General features: G+C 46.0%; 1 protein-coding gene across 2 annotated transcripts in view; it reads right to left on the bottom strand.

Annotated features, from left to right (window-relative positions):
• Positions 1 to 3,101: 3,101 nt before the first annotated feature.
• Positions 3,102 to 21,453, bottom strand: part of CLDN10 (claudin 10) — a 56,588-nt gene continuing 38,236 nt past the window's right edge. The window contains exons 4-5 of one of the 2 annotated variants that reach the window (XM_040336099.1): positions 19,676 to 19,783; positions 3,102 to 3,442 (exon numbers count right to left, since the gene is read on the bottom strand). In XM_040336099.1, coding sequence (XP_040192033.1) covers positions 3,316 to 3,442; positions 19,676 to 19,783 — 235 coding nt within the window. In that variant the 3' untranslated portion in view covers positions 3,102 to 3,315. The remainder of the gene's footprint in view (positions 3,443 to 19,675; positions 19,784 to 21,453) is intronic. The other variant, XM_040336100.1, reaches the window with a different exon arrangement.

Below are 21,453 nucleotides of genomic sequence, written 5' to 3'. Positions count from 1 at the left end.
TTCATCAGAGGGATTCTCCTCCAAATTAGCGCTAGACTAAAACGCCAGAGAAATCTGAAGATAGACCTTCTTTTGAAGGAAATCAGATCTTTGGAGGTGCAAAATAGGGCCTCGCCAACTCTAGCCCTGTCAAACAAACTGGTCGGCCTTAGGTGCGACCTTCGGCGATCACTCCTAGAATCTCATAACAAATTTGTTAACGCCCTGAAACTAACGTGCTACTCCTCTGGGAATAAGGCTGGCAAATTTCTGGCACGTCGCCTGAAGGACCAGAGAACTCGTACGAAAATTCCTTACATCCGCAGCCCACTTAACAATAGCAAACTGTATGACCCGAGAGACATTGCCAACTCTTTCGCAGACTACTACTCCGCCCTGTATAACATTAAAGAGGATAGCTCCACCCCACAACCCTCAGATCAAGACATACAGAACTTTCTAGCTGACATATCCCTCCCCGCCCTGTCACCTACACAACTCAATGCACTTAATGCTCCCATCACATCTGCAGAGATCCAGAAAATCATATCCAAGATGCCCCTAGGTAAATCCCCTGGCCCTGATGGCCTATCTAATGACTACTATAGAACGTTTGGTGAGATCCTGGCACCCTCACTGTGTTCAGTCTTTTCACAAGCCATGGTTTCTGCTAGTCTCCCTCCTGAGATGCTTTCCGCTTATATTGTCACAATCCCCAAACCTGGTAAGCCTCCCGATGTTCCCTCAAACTTCCGCCCCATTTCATTATTGAACACAGACGTTAAGCTATATGCCAAAATTCTAGCCCAGAGACTTCTGACTGTCATCCCTTCCCTAGTTAATCCTGACCAGTCTGGCTTTACTGCGGGAAGACAGGCTTCAGATGCCACCCGCAGGATCATAGGGGTTGTACAGTGTGCTTGGACCTCTCGGACGCCTTCTCTGCTCCTCTCTCTGGACGCGGAGAAGGCGTTCGACAGGGTCCATTGGAACTATATGTCCCATACCCTAACTAAATTCGGGTTCCAAGGCCCCATTATGTCTGCTATTCTGGCCCTCTACTCACACCCTTCAGCCCAGGTTTTCACATCCAATTGCCTCTCAAGACCCTTCCACATATCCAACGGGACGCGACAGGGATGCCCTCTTTCTCCCTCCATTTTTAACCTCCTAATCGAACCTTTAGCAGAAAAAATTAGGGCCCATCCCCATATCACTGGGTTCTCTATCCAAGGTATGTCCCATAAAATTAATTTGTTTGCTGATGATATCATCCTGTCCATAACATCTCCGTCATCATCACTCCCCCATGTTCAGGAGGTTTTGCACTCCTTCAGCAATATTTCTTACTATAAGGTGAACGCCTCCAAATCAACTATCTTACCTATGCACCTACCAACCCCCACCCAAGCGTATCTGGAAAAAACCTTCCCCTACTCGTGGGCCAAGAAGAGCATATCATACCTAGGTCTTCAGATCACAGCAGACCCCTACGGACTGGCAGATGCTAACTACCCAGCGCTAATAGCGAAACTCAATAGGGAGTCGATGCGCCTTTCCAAAATAGAACTCTCCTGGGTTGGGCGTCTTGCCTCCTTTAAGATGTTGCTACTTCCCCAGATCCTGTACATTTTTCGCACACTCCCTATTCCCTTAAAAGCCCACCATCTCCGTTCATTAAACTCTATCCTTAGGTCCCATGTCTGGGGTTCACATAAGCCCAGATGCTCTAAGACACTCTTAACCAGACACAGGTCAGTCGGGGGTATGGGCCTAACGGACATAAGAGACTACTACCGTGCCTCCCTTCTAAACCAGCTCAAGGTGTGGTTCACAAACCCCCAGGCGACCCCCTGGTGCAGTATTGAGAGATCCTTGAGTCCCACCAAGGACTTGGTCTCCTTGCTGTATCTGGACAGGTGGAAACCTTTTCCTCTACATAGGTTGCCCTTGTCTCTTCGGGCCTCACTGGAGGCCTGGAGGGACCTTGGGAACAGGACCGATCCCCGCGACGCGCTGGTGGAGGTTCCGGTCCCTATTGACGTCTTAGAAAGCGCAATCCCCAATGTTAGTCTTAGAGGGTGGAAAGACAAGGGTATCACGCAGATTTCTCACCTCTTCAGTGCTAACCGCATTTCCATATAAAGAACAATTCTTTTATATCTGATCACCATATTGATCTGTTCTTTCGGCACTCTGTTTTAGTGCTGCTTCTAATACAGATATTTTTTGGGGAATCTGATCACCTTTCCACATACTCTTGTAACAAAGAAAGGCAGTCCCCAATTAAGTGAATGGTAGACTGATAAACTTTTCTTTTAGAGGAATATATAATAACAAACATTGTATACATTATGGGCCAGATTCAGAGAAGAAGTACGCCGGAGTATCTGCTTATACTCCGGCGTACTTTCAAATTTGCTGCGGCGTATCTTTATTTTGAATCCTCAAACCAAGATACGGCGGCTTCTGGCTTCGATCCGACAGGCGTACGGCATCGTACGCCTTCGGATCGTAGGTGTAATACTTTGGCGCCCGCTGGGTGAAATTCGCGTTGTTTTCCGCGTCGGGTATGCTAATTAGCTTTTTTCGGCGATTCACGAAGGTACGCGCGGCCGTCGCATTCTCTTACGTCGTCGCTAGTCGGCTTTTCCCGGGGTATAGTTAAAGCTGCTATTCTAAGGCGTATAGATAGACGTGCCATGTTAAAGTATGGCCGTCATTCCCGCGTCGAAATTCAAATTTTTTTGGCGCAAGTCCGTGAATAGGAAAGGACGTAACTCACGTCGACGTTCAACAAATTACGTTGGTGCGACGTCATTTCGCGCAAAGCACGGCGGGAAATTTCACAACGGAGCATGCACAGTACGTTCGGCGCTGGAACGCGCCTAATTTAAATGATACACGCCCCATTTGAATTAGGCGGGCTTGCGCCGGACGGATTTACGCTACGCCGCTGCAAGTTTACAGGCAAGTGCTTTGTGAATCAAGCACTTGCCCATAAAACTTGCGGCGGTGTAACGTAAATGCAATACGTTACGCCGCCGGAATTCTACGTGAATCTGGCCCTATGAGTTTTATTACTACTCCATCTGATAACCCACTGGCATATAAGTTATTTATGTCAATACAATCTTATTTTCACACATTAATTTTTTTATATATATATATACACACACACACACACACACATAACCATCCAGAAGGCAGACAATGCTAAAAATTTACTGGAGTGAGGCATTATCAGCAAAGAAATAGATGTGCTGGTACTGACATAAAACAATAATACCATTGTTTTCTAGAAGTTTGTACTGCTGGAAGTAGCCGCTTTTACATTTATACATAAGAATTTTTGTTATAGGTTTGTGACAGTTCATCACGATGCATGAGTTTTGATGGTGCTTTTATTTTTGTCAGTGAGTGGATGGAATTGGCTGAAGCTGTGGCATATCGATAACCTGACCTAGAAGAAAAAATATTTAAAGTCCGTCATTCTTTTGTATTCAACCAGAACAGGTATATTTGCAAGAGACTGATTGTTATATATTTTAAATTAGATATGTTGTTTCTAGGTCAAAATAGAAAAAAAAGAATAATATATAGATATATACAGTATATAGATATACACACACTTGGGTAAAGTACTTAAATATATCACATCTGTCTTAGTATTTGTTTCCACAAATGCTTTTTCTTGTTCAAAATTTGTAATAACTTAAATAAGTGAAGCCATGTACAAGCCATGCTGTATGTAAGAGAAAGTAGAAAAGAAAAGGAGGATGTTGGGAGATCCACTGGACAACTACCTGGGATATACCCAGGCACACTTGTGATAGCACCGTAGTTTCTATTTTATTATGGATCATAAATTGGGTTATTCTATGCTTTCTCTCAACAAGGCTTAGATTCGGTTATTTCCAGGCCATAGAGATAGTTTGTTTTGACACAGTGATAACATATACGAGAAGTTTGAATTGTGCAGAGGTCAAATAAGGTGGGTGTTTATTTTATAAGCCTGTGGCAAGATCAGGTATCAGTTTAGATACCATCCGGATCGCCTCAGTCCAGTATGCATCACAGCCCTGGTGTCACGGTTATTACCGTGCCAAGCAGATAGCGAGGTGTGGTCGTGCCCCAAGTGGCTCTGGATGGTATTGAACCTGGGACCTCTCTGTTGCTGCTTCGGTTCTTTACCTCTGAGCCACTCCTCAGTTTGGTATTCTGCTTGCTTTCCAGCTAAGGTGGTTCTGAATGATGTGCTGATCTCCTTGCAATCTGTACCTGTCTCTCCTGGTCCAGCTGAGGCAGGTTACCCAATTAACTAGGGTATAAAACACTGCCTCACTCTGAGGGAGTTGTCAGTTCATTGTGATTGTCCTGTCATTGCCAAAGGTTCCTGTATTCCTGTGCTTTGTTTCAGCTACAAGACTGACTCCGGCTTCTGACCCTGGCTATGTTCATCGTGTACTCTGAATTCTGGAATCCCTGACCACGGCTTAACTTTGACCATCCTTTGGCAAATCCCTGTCAAGCCCCCGTGCACAGACTCACAGCCCAGGTAGCTTCTTACTTCGTTACTGTGGGCTGTGTGTATTTGTAAGGGTGAGCATACAACTCAACAATATGGACTCCTGCCAAGGTAAGCCCTTACACCTGGAAACACTGTGAGGGGTAAGACAGGAGTATTTTAGCAATTCTCACAGGAACTGGGTATCACCCAGTGAGGACTTTGTAATTTACCTCCAAAGCTAATATGTTTATAGTGGAGAACTTAGTCGATTGCCATATTTTGGCCCAGTTCTTCTGGGTCCCATGGGATGCCCAGGTCACTGGCCCAATAGCCAGCATAAGAGGGTAGAATTAGAAGTTGAAGTTAAATACAGTTGTGCTCATGAGATTACATACTCTGGCTGAATTTATGGTTTCTTTGCCATTTTTCAGAGAATATGAATGATAACACAAACTTTTCTTTTACTCATGGTTAGTGTTTGGCTGAAACCATTTATTATCAATCAACTGTGTTTACTCTTTTTAAATAATAACAACAGAATCTACCCAAATTACCCTGATCAAAAATGTACATACCCTGGTGATTTTGGACTGATAACATGCAAACAAGTTAACACAAAGGGGTTTGAATGGCTATTAAAGGTAACCGTCCTCACCTGTAATCTGTTTATTTGTAATTTGTGTGTGTGTGTGTGTGTGTGTGTGTGTGTGTGTGTGTGTGTATAAAAGGTCAATGAGTTACTGGACTCCTGATAGACCCTTGCATCTTTCATCCAGTGCTGCACTGACTTTTCTGGATTCTGAGTCATGGGGAAAGCAAAATTAATTTCAAAGGATATGTGGGAAAAGGTAGTTGAACTGTATAAAACAGAAAAGGGGTATAAAAAGATATCAAAGGAATTGAGAATGCCAATCAGCAGTGTTCAAACTCTAATCAAGAAGTGGAAAATGGGGGGGTTCTGTTGAAACCAAACCACGGTCAGGTAGACCAACTAAGATTTCAGCCACAACTGCCAGGAAAATTGTTTGGGATGCAAAGAAAACCTCACAAATAACTTCAGGTGAAACAGCACAGAGACAAGCCTCAAACCTTCTGGCACAAAGTAATTTGGAGTGATGAGACCAAAATTAAGCTTTTTGGCCACAACCATAAACGCTTCATTTGGAGAGGAGTCAAAAAGACCTATGATGAAAGGTACACCATTCCTACTGTGAAACGCGGAGGTGGATCATTAATGTTTTGGGGATGTGTGAGCTACAAAGGCACAGGAAGTTTGGTCAAAATTGATGGCAAGATGAATGCAGTTATGTTATCAAAAAATACTGGAGGGACGTTTGCATTCATGAGCCAGGAAGCTGCGCATGGGGCGTACTTGGACATTCCAACATGACAATGATCCAAAACACAAGGCCAAGTTGACCTGTCATTGGCTACAGCAGAAAAAAGTGAAGGTTCTGAAGTAGCCATCTTAGTCTCCTGACCTCAATATCATTGAGCCACTCTGGGCAGAGCTCAAAAGTGCAGTTCATGCAAGACAGTCTGTTACGGAACCATGAACCAGACGTACAACAAGAGATAAGTGAAAATAAGAAGGCTTTATTGAAAATCAAGCTGTAAAGCAAAAGTCCAACGGATGGTGAAACCAGAGGTCAGGAACCAGAAGGGTAGTCAGACGAAGCCAGGATCAGGAACCAGCAGGGAAGTCAGACGAAGCCAGGATCAGGAACCAGCAGGGAAGTCAGACGAGGCCAGGATCGAGAACCAGCAGAGAAGTCAGACGAAGCCAGGATCAGAACCAGAAGCAGCAGCAGTCTTAGAAGCATGTGCACACAGGAGGACCAAGCAAGGAACTGAAGTCACAGACCTCCTATATATGTGAGCCAGGCATCCAGCTCCTCCCAGTGGGAAGGAGGAGCCGCAGGGTGGGAGGCTACAAGAGACCTAGAAACCAAGATGGCCGCCAGCACATGTCAAACGAAGGAGACAGGAGAGAGGTAAGACCATGACAGTACCTCCCCCTCAAGGGCCCCTCCTCCGCGGTGCAAAAAACGGTTTCTGAGGGAAGCGTGCATGGAAGGCTCGGAGCAAGGCAGGAGCATGGACATCTGCGGAGGGAACCCAGGAACGCTCCTCAGGGCCATAACCACGCCAGTGGACCAAAAACTGCACCCGACCGCGGACCAGGCGTGAGTCCAGGATATTGCTCACCTCATACTCCTCGTGATTGCCCACTTGGACCGGACGAGGCCGAGGAACCGAGGAAGTGAAGCGATTGCACACCAGTGGCTTCAACAGGGAGACATGAAACACGTTGGAGATCCGCATGCCAGGTGGAAGCGCAAGGGCATAGGCTACCGGGTTTACCCTGCGAAGCACTCGGAAGGGACCAACAAAGCGAGGAGCCAGCTTGGGAGTGGGCACTCGAAGGTTGAGGTTGCGGGTGGACAACCATACACGGTCTCCGACCTGGTAGGAAGGAGCAGGCGCTCGTCTGCGATCAGCCTGGAGTTTCTGGCGTTGCGCAGAGACCTCAAGGGACTTCTGGATCTGTACCCAAGAAGCACGTAGGACGGAAAGGTGATCCTCCACAGCCGGAATATCCTGGGGAGAGAATGCCTCCGGTAACACGGCAGGTTGGAACCCATAATTGGCCATGAAGAGAGACGTCCCAGAGGAAGAGTTCACCGCCGCGTTCCTGGCAAACTCAGCCCAAGGCAGGAGGTCAACCCAGTTGTCTTGGTGATCGGAAACATAGCAACGAAGGAATTGCTCCAAGGCCTGATTGGATCGTTCTGCGGCCCCATTGGACTGAGGGTGGTAGGCCGAGGAGAAGGAGAGATGAATCCCCAACTGGGAGCAAAAGGCGCGCCAGAACCTGGACACAAACTGACTCCCCCGATCCGACACAATCTCCTTGGGCAAACCGTGCAACCGGAAGACCTCCCAGGCAAAAATCGTGGCCAACTCTTGTGCAGAGGGTAACTTCTTGAGAGGAACACAGTGGCACATTTTGGAAAACCGATCCACAATCATGAGAATGACCGTATGGCCTCGGGATGCAGGGAGGTCCACGATGAAATCCATCCCCAGGTGTGACCATGGACGGTCCCCGGTGGCTATGGGTTGCAGAAGGCCCAACGGAAGGTGCCGAGGGGACTTACTCTGGGCACAAACGGAGCATGCCGCTACATATGCGGCGATGTCGGAACGTAGGGAAGGCCACCAGAACAGACGTGAAACAGCCCAGGACAGCTGATTCTTTCCAGGATGCCCCGCGGTCTTGGAGTTATGGTAGGTTCGCAACAACCGAGTGCGCAACTCCTCAGGCACAAAACATCTGCCGTAGGGTCTCCCAGAGGGAGCACCAGATTGAGCCGCCAAAATCTGCTCACCCAGGGGAGAGGTCAGGCTGGTGCGAATGGCGGCCAGGATCTGATTCGGAGGTATGACCGAAGTCGGAATCGATTCCTCCCTGGACAGCTCGGAGTACTGCCGTGATAAGGCATCCGCCCTGATGTTCTTGGAACCGGGTAGGTAGGAGACCACGTAATTAAAACGTGACAGGAACAGAGCCCATCTGGCCTGACGTGGTGTCAATCTCTTGGCCTCAGAAAGGTAGGTCAGATTCTTGTGGTCCGTCAGGATGAGAACCGGAACCACCGAGCCCTCGAGCAAGTGCCTCCATTCCTTAAGGGCCTGCACGATGGCCAATAACTCCCTGTCACCAATCTGATAGTTGCATTCCGCGGGAGACAGTTTCCGGGAGTAAAACCCACAAGGAAGCAGAGGACCCTCTGGTGTTCTACGCTGAGACAGAAGAGCGCCTACTCCCGTCTCAGACGCGTCCACCTCGAGGACAAAGGGCAACCCAGGGTTGGGATGCGACAGAATCGGAGCCGACACAAAGGCGGACTTTAGGGCCTCAAAAGCTCGGATGGCCTCGAGCGGCCAGACCTGGGAATTACTGCCCTTCCTGGTCAGATCCGTGAGAGGCTTGGCCAGCATGGAAAAGTCCCTGATGAACTTCCGATAATAATTGGCGAAGCCCAAAAAGCGCTGCAGGGAACGAAGACCACTGGGCTGGGGCCACTGTAAGACAGCCGAGACCTTCTCGGGATCCATGGAGAACCCCTCAGCAGAAATGATGTAACCTAGGAAGGTTACCTGGGATCGGTGAAATTCGCATTTCTCAAGCTTACCGAACAGCTTGTTCTCTCGTAACCGTTGCAACACTCGTTTGACATCCAGAATGTGGGCCTCCATGGATTCAGAATATACCAAGATGTCATCCAAATAGACCACCACACACTGCTGCAACAGGTCACGGAAAACATCGTTGATGAATTCCTGAAAGACTGCGGGCGCATTGCACAACCCAAAGGGCATAACCAAGGATTCATAATGACCGGTCCTGGTGTTAAACGCGGTCTTCCACTCATCGCCCGCCTTGATCCTTACCAGGTTATATGCCGCCCTCAGGTCGAGTTTGGTAAAGACCGTGGCCCCTTTCAGGCGATCGAACAGCTCAGAAATCAAGGGTATCGGGTAAGCGTTCTTGATCGTGATGCGATTGAGACCCCTGTAATCGATGCAAGGCCTCAACTCACCGCCCTTCTTTTTCACAAAGAAAAATCCAGCCCCTGCCGGGGACGAGGATTTGCGAATGTGACCACGGGACAGCGCCTCCATCACGTACTCCTCCATGGCCTCATTCTCCGCAACCGACAGTGGATAGACCCTGCCGCGAGGAGGAATGGCACCAGGTTGTAACTCTATGGCACAATCATAGGGGCGGTGCGGAGGTAGGGCAACTGCGCGTACCTTATCGAATACATCCCGGTACTCCTCGTATTCAGGAGGCAACAGAGAGTCCGAGGAAGTACACAGCAACTTGACAGGCCCATGGATGCACTTAGCCCCACACTGTGGTGACCATGAGAGGATCTCGGCCGATCTCCAGTCGAAAGTCGGATTATGCTTCTGGAGCCAGGGGTACCCCAAGACCACCGAGTAGTGTGGAGACGAAATAACTTGGAAGCAGACCGACTCTCTGTGAGCGACACCAATGGCTATCCCCACTGGAAGGGTCTCATGAGTCACGTGTGACGGCTGGAGGGGTCTGCCGTCTATCGCCTCTAGAGCCAGCGGGGAACCTCGAGCCTGTAGAGGAATGGAATTGGCGGCAGCGAACTCACTATCAATGAAAAAACCACCAGCACCAGAGTCCACCAACGCCTGGGTCGTCACCGAGCCCCCGACCCAGGAGAGGACAACAGTGATCAGTGGTTTATCAACACGGGAAACCGGGGACGAGGAGACTCCACCCAAGATCTGCCCCCGACAGGATCTCAGGTGCGAGCGTTTCCCGGACGGTTCGGGCATGCCAACCGAAAATGCCCACCGAGACCACAGTACATGCATCGGCCCTCGCGTCTCCGGAGTACCCTCTCCCCCTCGGACAGGCGAGCAAACCCCAGCTGCATGGGTTCACCCCCAGACAAGTCAACACCAGGAGGCGTGGGAGGAGAGGGAGGCACGGGTGGGACAGCAAAAGTAGGCGCCAAACTGTTAGGAGGCCTCCGCAGGCGCTCCTTAAAGGAAGGTCTCTCCCTGAGTCTGGTGTCAATCAAAATCAGGAAAGAAATAAGAGCCTCGAGCTCCACTGGTAGGTCCTTAGCTGCAACCTCATCCTTCAAGGCATCCGAGAGACCATGAGAGAAAGCAGCGACCAGAGCCTCATTATTCCAACCTACCTCTGCTGCCAGGGTACGAAACTCAATGGCGTATTCGGCTACGGATCGTGAACCCTGTCTGACGGACATAAGGAGCTTCGCAGCAGAGGCGGCGCGAGCCGGCACATCGAATACCTTCCGAAGAGAAGCAACAAAACCGGAAAACTCGGCAACCACCGGATTGTTGTTCTCCCATAAAGGGCTGGCCCAGGCCAAGGCCTTGTCCGAGAGCAGCGAGATCAAGAAGCCCACCTTTGATCTCTCAGTGGGAAAGGCATGTGGCAGCAACTCGAAATAAATGCCCACTTGGTTAAGGAAACCTCGGCACTGAGTTGGCTCTCCCCCAAATCGTTGTGGAAGGGGGGCAGAACCGGACATACCCCGAAACACCGCAGGCGCAACAACAGGTGTCGGGGTAGACTCTGGCGCAACAACCGGAGCGGCAGTAGGAGCGGGCCCAGGAGCGACAACCGACCCATCGGCAACGGGAGCGACATGAACCGTGCGTTCAAGCAGGGTTTGCAACGCCACGGCGAACTGACCCAACAGGGACTCCAGCTGATCAAGTCTGGCAACCAGCGTGGGTAGCGAGGGTGGCTCTGTACCGTCAAAATTCATGGCTTGGTCCTAATGTTACGGAACCATGAACCAGACGTACAACAAGAGATAAGTGAAAATAAGAAGGCTTTATTGAAAATCAAGCTGTAAAGCAAAAGTCCAACGGATGGTGAAACCAGAGGTCAGGAACCAGAAGGGTAGTCAGACGAAGCCAGGATCAGGAACCAGCAGGGAAGTCAGACGAAGCCAGGATCAGGAACCAGCAGGGAAGTCAGACGAGGCCAGGATCGAGAACCAGCAGAGAAGTCAGACGAAGCCAGGATCAGAACCAGAAGCAGCAGCAGTCTTAGAAGCATGTGCACACAGGAGGACCAAGCAAGGAACTGAAGTCACAGACCTCCTATATATGTGAGCCAGGCATCCAGCTCCTCCCAGTGGGAAGGAGGAGCCGCAGGGTGGGAGGCTACAAGAGACCTAGAAACCAAGATGGCCGCCAGCACATGTCAAACGAAGGAGACAGGAGAGAGGTAAGACCATGACACAGTCCAAGAATTTAAAGTAACTGGAGGCTTTTTGCCAAGAGGAATGGGCAGCTTTACCATCGGAGAAGATAAAGAGCCTCATCCACAAATACCACAAAAGACTTCAAGCTGTCATTGATGTTAAGGGGGGGGGGGGAAACATGGTATTATGAAATGCGGTATTTAAACTTTTGATCAGGTCATTTGGATAGTTTCTGTTGTGATTATGATTACAAAAGAGTAAACAGTTCATTGATAATCAATACGTGTGCCCTTAATTACAGGCTTGTGTGCTACCCCAGAGTGTCACAGGGGACACATCTTGGGATGCGTTGTATAACAATCTGTAAATTGGTGTGTTGAGGGGAGAGGTGCAGTAAGGAATGGTAATATATAATCAGCCTGTGTGACAGGAAGTCAGGTAAATCTGTGGGTGTTGTCACAGACGGGAGATACATTTCTGCCTTGTTTGGACAATACACCAATCATTATCAGGCGTCGGCTACAAACGTAGCCAGGAAAGGTTTGAGGCCGTTGAAAAACTTCAGCTGTTCAGAATGAGGCAATTAAGGCTTCTATAAGTAGTCCAAAGGATTACCACTAATTTGCTGCATCCTGAAGCTTTGTGAGGAAGGAGATCAGTACTGAAAGTCTTGTGTGGAGGTAAGGAGAGGATTGATTTTTCTGTGTGATAAAAATCAAAAGACTATTGTTTTGTGCTGTATGACCAGCACTGTCTGCCCAGCGCTAGGCTGAGTCAGACTCCATAGATAGGTTCCTGTGTGGAAGGTAGACGCCCAGAGTGGCTAGGGTTTATTTTATGTTTGATTTTGTTTATGCTGTTTGGATGCTTGCAATTGTTTTCCAGCAAGATGGAAAAATAAACCAAGAACTTTTGTTTTCAACCGTCTTCGACTGCCAGTCTGTATAAATTCAGTGTGTGGTGAACCCATCCAAGGGATCACACACCCCGCTACTGAGCTAACCCCTTACACATCAATGTCACGTACAGTATATTGGGGTCGGTGTGTATAAGGACCGCCAGAAGTTCTATTAACGCAAAGAGGAGAGGATACAGGGGGCAACCCTGTCTCATTCCTAGTGCTATCTCAAATAGAGCTGATTAATAGCCCACATATTATTTTTGGAAGCCTGAGGTTTCTTGTGAACTAAAAGTATCCTTCATAAGAAATTAGGTGAGAAACCCTACTTTTCAAGGATATAACGCAAATATCGCCATGACAGTGTATCAAAAGCTTTCTGCACATTTAAAGAAAGAAAGTACACTGTTATCCGGCGACAATGCACTGTGTAAGCCAGAAGGAAGACTCTACCTACATTGTCAGCTGCATGCTAATGTGGAATGAAGCCTGCCTAGTCATTTTTAATCAAAGAGTCAATAATAGGATTCAGGAGTAGCATGAGAATGTTAGCCAAAAGTTTTACATCAAGATTCTTCTAATTGATTTCTCATCAGCCTCCGCTAATAACAGATTTAACTCAATGTGAGATATTTTCGGTTGGAATTTAATGTAAGAAGTAGGTTGTGACTGGAAATGAGTCTGGAAGTCTTGTTCTAGTTGTTGCTCGGGCAAATTCACCTGCTTGAGTTGAGTAGCTATTTTAATACATGTGCCCTTAATTACAGGCTTGTGTGCTACCCCAGAGTGTCACAGGGGACACATCTTGGGATGCGTTGTATAAAAGATTTTCATGCAGGGCTATTTGGATATCAAAACAGAAGGATTTATTAGTCAAATGGGATCCATTCAAAGTACATAATGTGTCTGTAGTTTTGGATATCAGAGAAGACAAAGTGGTTATAACCGCTAAAGTAGTAGCAGAGGGATGGAGGCTACCTGGAGTAATATATGATCAGTTTTTGTGAATAAATTGTGGGGATGAGGATAATGGTTGTTATTACGTTGCACTGGGTAGCATTCACGCAATGTGTCAATGAGGGATGCTCATTGTAGGAGAGTACCAAAAGCCACAAAAGTATTGTAAAAGGCAGGGTTATACAGGGACTTATCAAGCTGAGGGTGTATCATTTGATTAGAGTCTCCACAAAGGATTGGAGTACCTCAACGAATTGGAGTCTGGGTCATCAACATCCTGTAGATGACCCACAAGAATATTATAGCGACCTTTAGGGTCTTTAACGTCAGTTGTGGAATGCCAGTAGGCTGTTTAGTTTAAGAGAGAGAGAGAGAGAGAGAGAGAGAGACCATTCCATACCCAAGGCTATGCATGATGCTCGAGAGAAGGAATAAGTGGGGATGCAGTGACTACTACCCGTGTGATTAGAATCACTTGGTAGATAAAGGTAATATTAACAAAAAGCCTGGTGGCATGCTGTTCAATGCAAGGAAGCCCATCCACGTTAATTAAAGAGGAGAAAGAGGAAGAAAAAAAGAAATATGGAAAATGAGGAGGAAGGGAAGAGGAAAGGGAAAAAGGAATGGATGGATAGGTGGGAGGGGGGTTTCAGCTTGTGGAAGAAAGCGCCAAACATACTACTATTCTTACATTAGAAAGGCATTAAGCTAGTAACACAGACAAGCAGTGTTTATAATGAATAGACAACAAGAGGTGACACCAGGGCCAAGAAGAATGAATATGTAAAAAATGGAAATAAAGTGAGGTTCCAGCTATTATAGAGGAGTATGAAGAGCCAGTCAATTTGAAAACTATTTTTTGAGTATTAGATAGTGGTAAAATATCCTGGCCCAACCTCTGGACTCCAAGCAGTAACTAAGGTATGTAAGGATAATAAAGATATAAGCAGACTTAACAATTCTGCATTATGGTGAATAAACCAATATCAGTCCACACTAACAGAGGGCTAGCTTTCAGTGTGACTGCAATAAAAGTGGATGATTTGCTAGGCCCTGGTAAGCGAACAGTCAACAAATCCAGTAAAATAGTAAAAGAAGATTAAAAGCAGTATTCGATTCACAAATAAGGCTGTCGGGAGAGTATCTTGGGGAAAATTGGAAGATTGCTATTAGCAGGAGTGTTCACCTTAATTGCTTTTTCAAGCCTGCCTTCAAGCCTGCTGAAGCAGTTTTAACATTGGTATTTCAATAATTTCCCAAGCTAGCCATGGGCGAGTTATGTGACAGAAAGCAGTGCATTGGAGGGACCAATATCATATAATTTGACATTTGTATTGCAAATATAACTGGCCCTTGCAGTTAGACTAAAAAATAGCCCAGTGCTACATACATACTGTATTACTGGGTTACGCAACCTCAACTATTGACAGCTCCAACTTGTCTTGTTTCAAAATGTACTTAAAGTAGAACTAAACCCACAGATAAGGTAATTCTTTCCCAAAACATTTACATTCAAAGTATACCTGTAGTAAAAACTATCACAGTTGTCTGTGTGCTCATGTCAGCTCTAAACAAACTTTTGAGCCCTCAAGTGGCTGGTGTTGTAGCTGGTCACATGTGCAGCACCATGACAACCTCAGTTCTAAGTACAGTCTAAGGCAGGGCTGCCCAACCAGTGGCCCGGGGGCCACATGTGGCCCACAGAGCCCTCTTATGTGGCCCGCGACCTCCTGCTCTGGGATGGAATAGAATACTGTTATTAAAGGTCAGTTTATTACTAAAATCACAGTGTATATATGGGAATATCTGTTCTGCAGTGGTTACTGGGCTGCTTTCAAACGAATCCGCAAATGCAGAGCAGTGCACCTGCGGGTTACCTGCACTGAGCCAGAGACTTCTGTTATTATCTGGGAGTTTGGTGAGCTTTCTGAAAGTGCACGAAACCTGCAGAATATAATAGAAGTCAATTGCAAAGTGAAGAAAAGCCAAAGGTACACTGCATTGCACCAGCGGTGCGGGTAAACTGCATCGCATTAGTGTAAAAGCAACCATGGGCCCCTTTCACATGGTCAGTCCAACCCAATTGGACCCTCCATTCACTCCTAAGGAATGGCAGATGTAAACCAACTTGTGTCTTACCTCCAAACTGATCAGGCTGTGTCCGTGTCCGCTCTGCATATGCAGAGCGGATACGGACCTGCCATCCACCCGCTCCGCTGATTGTAGCCCGTGACCAGTTACCAAGTCGCTTAAGCGGCCCTCGCGCTTCAAAAGGTTGGGCACCCCTGATCTAAGGTGTGACATTTTCAGCTTTAAGGATAGGATTTAGGTTTTGTTCTGCTTTAAAGTAGAGCTAAAGACACTTTTTAACACTTTTTTTTCTCCATTGGAAGATTTCCCCTCTATTCCCATTCTGGGGACAACCCAAAATGTGGGATTTTCTTTCACTTTTGGTAATAACGGTAAACAGAAAATAGAGAGAGCAATCTCCCGAACAGGGGGCACAGACAGTAATACAAATCTGACAGGTGTTCTAACCCATCTCTCTAAAACAAAAACAAAAAACATTTTGCCATTAGTTATACTACAGGTCATTATATCTTGTCTCTTGTAAGCAAAGTGCCAAAACTACCATACTGTAATATACATGGCTGAATTCACAAAGCTTTAACGCAAGAATAAGGATCTTTGTTTTAGCCATAGGACTGTAATATTGAAATCTCATTGGACTAAAAATATTGGTACGTTTTTTAACCACTTGCCGACTGTCTAACGTAGATAAACGTCAGCAGATTGGCACGGGTAGACAAAGCAACGTACAGGTATGTTGCTTTGAATCTGCCACCTAGCGGACATGCGCCCGCCATGGGCTCTGTGACTGTGCCCACGGGACCCGGGGACTCAATGTCTGCCGGTGTCCCGCGATCATGTCACGGAGCGTCAGAACGGGGACATGCCTTTGTAAACAAGGCATTTCCCTGTTCTGCCTAGTGACAGGACAGTGATCTACTGCTCCCTGTGATCGGGAGTAGTATCACTGTTAGTCCAGCCCCCTCACAGTTAGAATCACTCCCGAGGACACACTTAACCCCTTCCTCGCCCCCTACTGGTTAACCCCTTCACTGCCAGTGTCATTTACACAGTAATCAGTGTATTTTTATAGCACTGATCGCTGTATAAGTGACAATGGTCCCAAAATAGTGTCAAAAGTGTCCGATGTGTCCGCTGCAATGCCGCACGTCATGATAAAAATTTCAGATCGCCGCCATTACTAGTAAAAAAAAAAAAAAATACTAATAAAAATGCCATAAAACTATCCCCTATTTTGTAGACGCTTTTACCAAAAATATGTAGAAGAATACATATCGGCCTAAACTATATATTTTTGGGGGGTATTTATTATAGCAAATAGTTAAAAACATAGCTTTTTTTTCTAAATTGTCGCTCTTTTTTGTTTATAGCGCTAAAAATAAAAACCGCAGAGGTGATCAAATACCACCAAAAGAAAGCTCTATTTATGGGGAAAAAGGAACGTTAATTCTGTTTGGGTGCAACGTCGCACGACTGCGCAATTGTCAGTTAAAGCAATTCGTAAAAAATGGCCCGGTCATTGGGCAGCCAATTCTTCCGGGGCAGAAGTGGTTAAATTGTGATCCTTATGTTGGTCTGTTTAGTTTGGGGATTGAGCCTATAACATTGATAAAAAAACTTCTATCTTCTCTATGCAATACAAACACTTATGCCGCGTACACACGATCGTTTTTCGGCATTAAAAAAAACATTGTTTTTCAGCATGTCCAAAAAACTAAGTTTTTCCAACTTCATCATTAAAAACGATGTTGCCCACACACCATCGTTTTTGAAAAATGATGAACAAAGCGCGGTGACGTACAACGCGTATGACGGCACTCTGAAGGGGAAGTTCTATTCGCCCTTGTTAGTAAAAGACGATTCACGCTTTTTTGTCTGTTACAGCGTGATGAATGTGCTTACTCCATTATGAATGGTAGTTTTACCTGAACGAGCGCTCCCGTCTCATAACTTGCTTCTGGGCATGCGCGGGTTTAAAACGTAGTTTTAGCCCACACACGATCATTTTTAACAACACGAAAAACGACATTTTAAAAAACGCTGTGAAAAAAAGCAGCATGTTCGGAATTTTTTTTTTTCGTTTTTCAGAAGCCGAAAAACTATGTGAAGCCCACACACGATCATTTTAAATGACGTTTTTAAAAACGTTGGTTTTTTTCATGCCGAAAAACGATCGTGTGTACGCGGCATAAAAAAAAAAAATGGAATGTATTATTGGGCAAATGAAGCTGTAATAAAATATACATACTGTATGATTTGTTTATGATGATCTGCAACTTACCGCCTAAGAATAAGGAATGCATATTTTTCAAAATGTAGGAAAATCATTTTATTAAAACAAGTCACATGATGATAAACATGCAAATCTCCTCTGAATTCTGCTAATCTCTGGGAGGTTCTTACTTGCTATTCCTGTCACCAGAGCTTTTTTTCTCAGAAAATAGGTGCAGGAACTCAACCACGACCCCGTTCATATTTCACAAACAGTAGAAGGGTCTTAATGGGGCATTAAATACCAGGATTGTATTACATACAGAGTGCAGAGTTCAGGGGGGTTACACACAGAGTGCATAGCTGTCATTTGTAAACACAGAAACCAGACTTCTGTGTTTGCAATTGATTGTGGTGATTAGGCACCAAAGGGTCTGAGCCAAAGGTGGTGGAACTCAGTTCCCCCAAGTTCCCCCTGGAAAAAAAGCCCTGCCTGTCACATACTAGTTAAATAGATGTCTCCCTGCACGCTAGAGTTCCCATAATGCCCTGGGACCCCACCAAATTGTGGGCAGCTTCAGAGAGGTGTTTGTGGGGGTTCTTCCGCCCAGGTCAGTGTATGACAGCAGTTCGAAAGCTGTCCACCAATCCTCTTCCCCTCCTGGATTCTGAGTTTCGCAGCTCCAGCACTAACTCATCTGTCTCGTTGTAGTGCTCTGATTATGCTCTTGTGTGTGAGTAGAACTATTGGTGTTTTAATAAAGCTTTTTAACCTTTTAAACCTTTTCAACTTTTTATACAGCACTACAGGCTTGCGTGGTCTCTCCTTTCAGTAGCTGGCTTTCAGCTGTCACAGGGAGAGGCACACAGGGCATTACTTTCCTCTATCCCTACCCCCTCTGACACACTGATCATCCTCCCTGTGCTGTTGTCCGCATGCAATTTCCCCTGCTGTCCAGGCCCCCCTGTGTGTCAAGGCCCCCTTCAGGAAGACCGGTGGTACCCCCTATCGGCAGCCCTGGATGAAGCTGGGCAGCGTACTCCATTGATATAGGAGTCAGGTAAGTATTAGAGAGGGGGAGGGTGGGGACAGACAGTGGACATTTTACCATAATGCAGAAAGTGCATTAAGGTAAAAAATAAAACTTTAGCCTTTAGAACCATAATGGTTCTAAAGACTGAATGTTTGTTTTTTTTTTTACTTTCATGCATTCTATGCATCAAGGTACAAACACCTTCAGTGTGCAGCTCCCCCTCAGGCCCCCCCCCCTTATATTCATCTGAGACTGATCCGGATCCAGTTATGTGCATGAGAGTATAAGCTCTCTTGGGTCTCTTCCTCCTCATTGACTGAGACACTGCTGTTAATCACGGCCATTGAGGAGGGGGGGGACTGAGACACACTCTGTGTGTCCCATAGACACAGAGGTGGCTTAGGAGTGAGCATACATGAGAGTGCCTCCAGAGTAAGAAGCTTGCTGTGTATGCACTCAGCAGCACAGAGGGTCCAGAAGCGTCGGCAGGGGACCCAAAAAGAGGAGGATCGGGGCTATTCTGTGTAAAATCACTACACAGAGCAGGTAAGTATAACATGTTTTTTTTTTGTTTATTTATAAATCTAAGCCTTTACAAACAATTTAAAGTGTTCATGGATCATATTCTAGTTCAGGGGTCTCCAAACTGCGGCCCGAGGCCAGATGTGGCCCTTTGCTAGCCTTTATCTGGCCCTTGGGGCACAATTCCTCCCACTGACATGAGGCACTATTCCTCCCATTGACCCCAACAATGGGGCACTATATTATCCATTGATACCAATGATGAGATACTATTCCTCCTACTAATAGGGGGAATACTCCTCTTCCTATTGACCACCAACCCTGAGGCCATATTTGTTCTCACAGATGCCGGGCCTGTGAAATTTTCTTCCCTTGCTGGCCCCAATCCGGCCCTCCTAAAGTCTGAAGGGCAATAAAGTGGCCCTTTGTTTGAAAACTTTGGAGACCCCTGTTCTAGTTCATGTAAAAGGATGCATTATTTAAAAGTTCATATACAATTAAAGCCCATTTATTAACTAGTGCAAGCAACAAAGCTCACAGTAGAGAGTGCAGTGACCCATAGAAATTAGTCAGACATACTTTTACTGAAGCCAGATTAGTAAGTATAGAATACATTCAGGGTCATTTCTGCAGGTGCTACACTGTGTATTATTTTATTGAATAAACTTTTAGATCATACCTTTGGGTAACATTTTCAAATGGAAATGTACAGCAAAAAATCAATCCTCCAACTAGGCAAAGGACAGATCCAGCCCAACCAATAAACAGAGCTGTCCCCAGCTCATACCTGCAAGAAGACGTAAATAGGACATGTCATTATAGCCTAACTTCATGTTTCTTTAAACCAAGCTGGTTCAAACAAACTATTGGCTTCACAGATACACTGATTGGGAGCATTGTATAAACTGTATGTAGCATCAGCTACAGGGCTTCCTCTGACTTGGTAAAGGTATACATTAAAGGAAATCTGTACTATCAGTAATATGTGGGCTGCCATTTTTGATTTCCTTTTAAGATGCTTGTTGCCTGGCTTCAATACTTATTTGTGAGGGTGAGTTACTACAGGAGTAGATTTTTACTTAGGGCACTTGGGGGCGTTGGCGGCAAAACGGCGCTATTTTTAGCGATACTTTACCGACTCTTTTCGGCCGCTAGCCCGGTGCTTTTAACCCCCGCTAGCGGCTGAAAAGGGGTTAAAAGCCCCTGCTCACTTCGGCACCGCTGCCCATTGAATTGTATACACTGCTCCTAAAGTGTTGCAAAGATGCTGCTTGCAGGACTTTTTTTTACTTCCCGCAAGCACACTGCTCCAGTGTGAAATCCCTCGGGCTTACATCACTCCTGAACAGTAAACCCCACACTCTCACATGGTCAATTTAAACTAATGCTCTTCGTAACCACAGCAGCAAAGCAGACTATTGCGACAGCATAGAAATCTGACTCACTATGTATTTTATCAGTCAAAAACGGGATTACTCAATCCATGATTCATGCAGAAACGGAAGCAATCTTTCTTGACAATATATCCAAATATGAAGCCTTGTGGAGACCGTGGTTTAGGCATTTCCTACCTCTGGGTTTTGATAAAACATTGTTGTCTCTATGAGGGAGTTTGCCCTATAAATATCCTCTCTGGAAATATTCCTCATTCTCCGCTCTGTCATTCCTCAAACTGGTTTAGTTTTACTTTGGTTATACAAGTTTAACCAATCAAAACAAGTGTCATCTGAAATAGTTAGGACTATAACTTAATCTCCAGACATCGCCAAGCCAATTAGCAGGAACTTGGCCCTGGAAAAGTTCATTAATTTCTCCTATTTTAGGCTATTTTGACCCGCTATATCGAGCAAACGATATCTTCTTCTATTTTCCCTATAACTAAGTAGGGGTGCAACGGATCAAAAAACTCACGGATCGGATCGATCCTCGGATCAGGAGTCACGGATCGGATCATTTTCGGGTCAGCGCAAAAAAAAAAAAAAGGTGTTTTCATTGGTCCAAAAAAAAAAATGTGTGTGTGTGTGTATATATATATATATATATATATATATATATATATATATATATATATATATATATATATATATATATATACACACATACATTTCAGGGGTGGATTAAAGAGGAAGCAGGTGAGGCTGTTTGGGACTTGTTAAAAGTACAATCTTGATGTTTTTACAGCTATATATATATATATATATATATATATATATATATATAATTTTCTGTAAAAACATCAGGATTGTACTTTTAACAAGTCCCAAACAGCCTCACCTGCTTCCTCTTTAATCCACCCCTGAAATGTGCTCTTCCCCCCCCCCCTCCTCTCACACCAGTGCTTCTCTGCTAATATTCCCTCTCCATGTCGGCTTGCCAGAGCCCAGTGCACAGCGTGACACGCCTCCCCGGGGAGGCGTGTCACGCTGGGCTCTGGCAGCAGACTGGCCGCCGCTCCGG

This window comes from Rana temporaria, chromosome 2 (assembly GCF_905171775.1).
Source record: "Rana temporaria chromosome 2, aRanTem1.1, whole genome shotgun sequence".
NCBI classification, from domain to species: Eukaryota; Metazoa; Chordata; class Amphibia; order Anura; family Ranidae; genus Rana; species Rana temporaria.
This window is presented reverse-complemented; position numbering and strand designations above follow the sequence as displayed.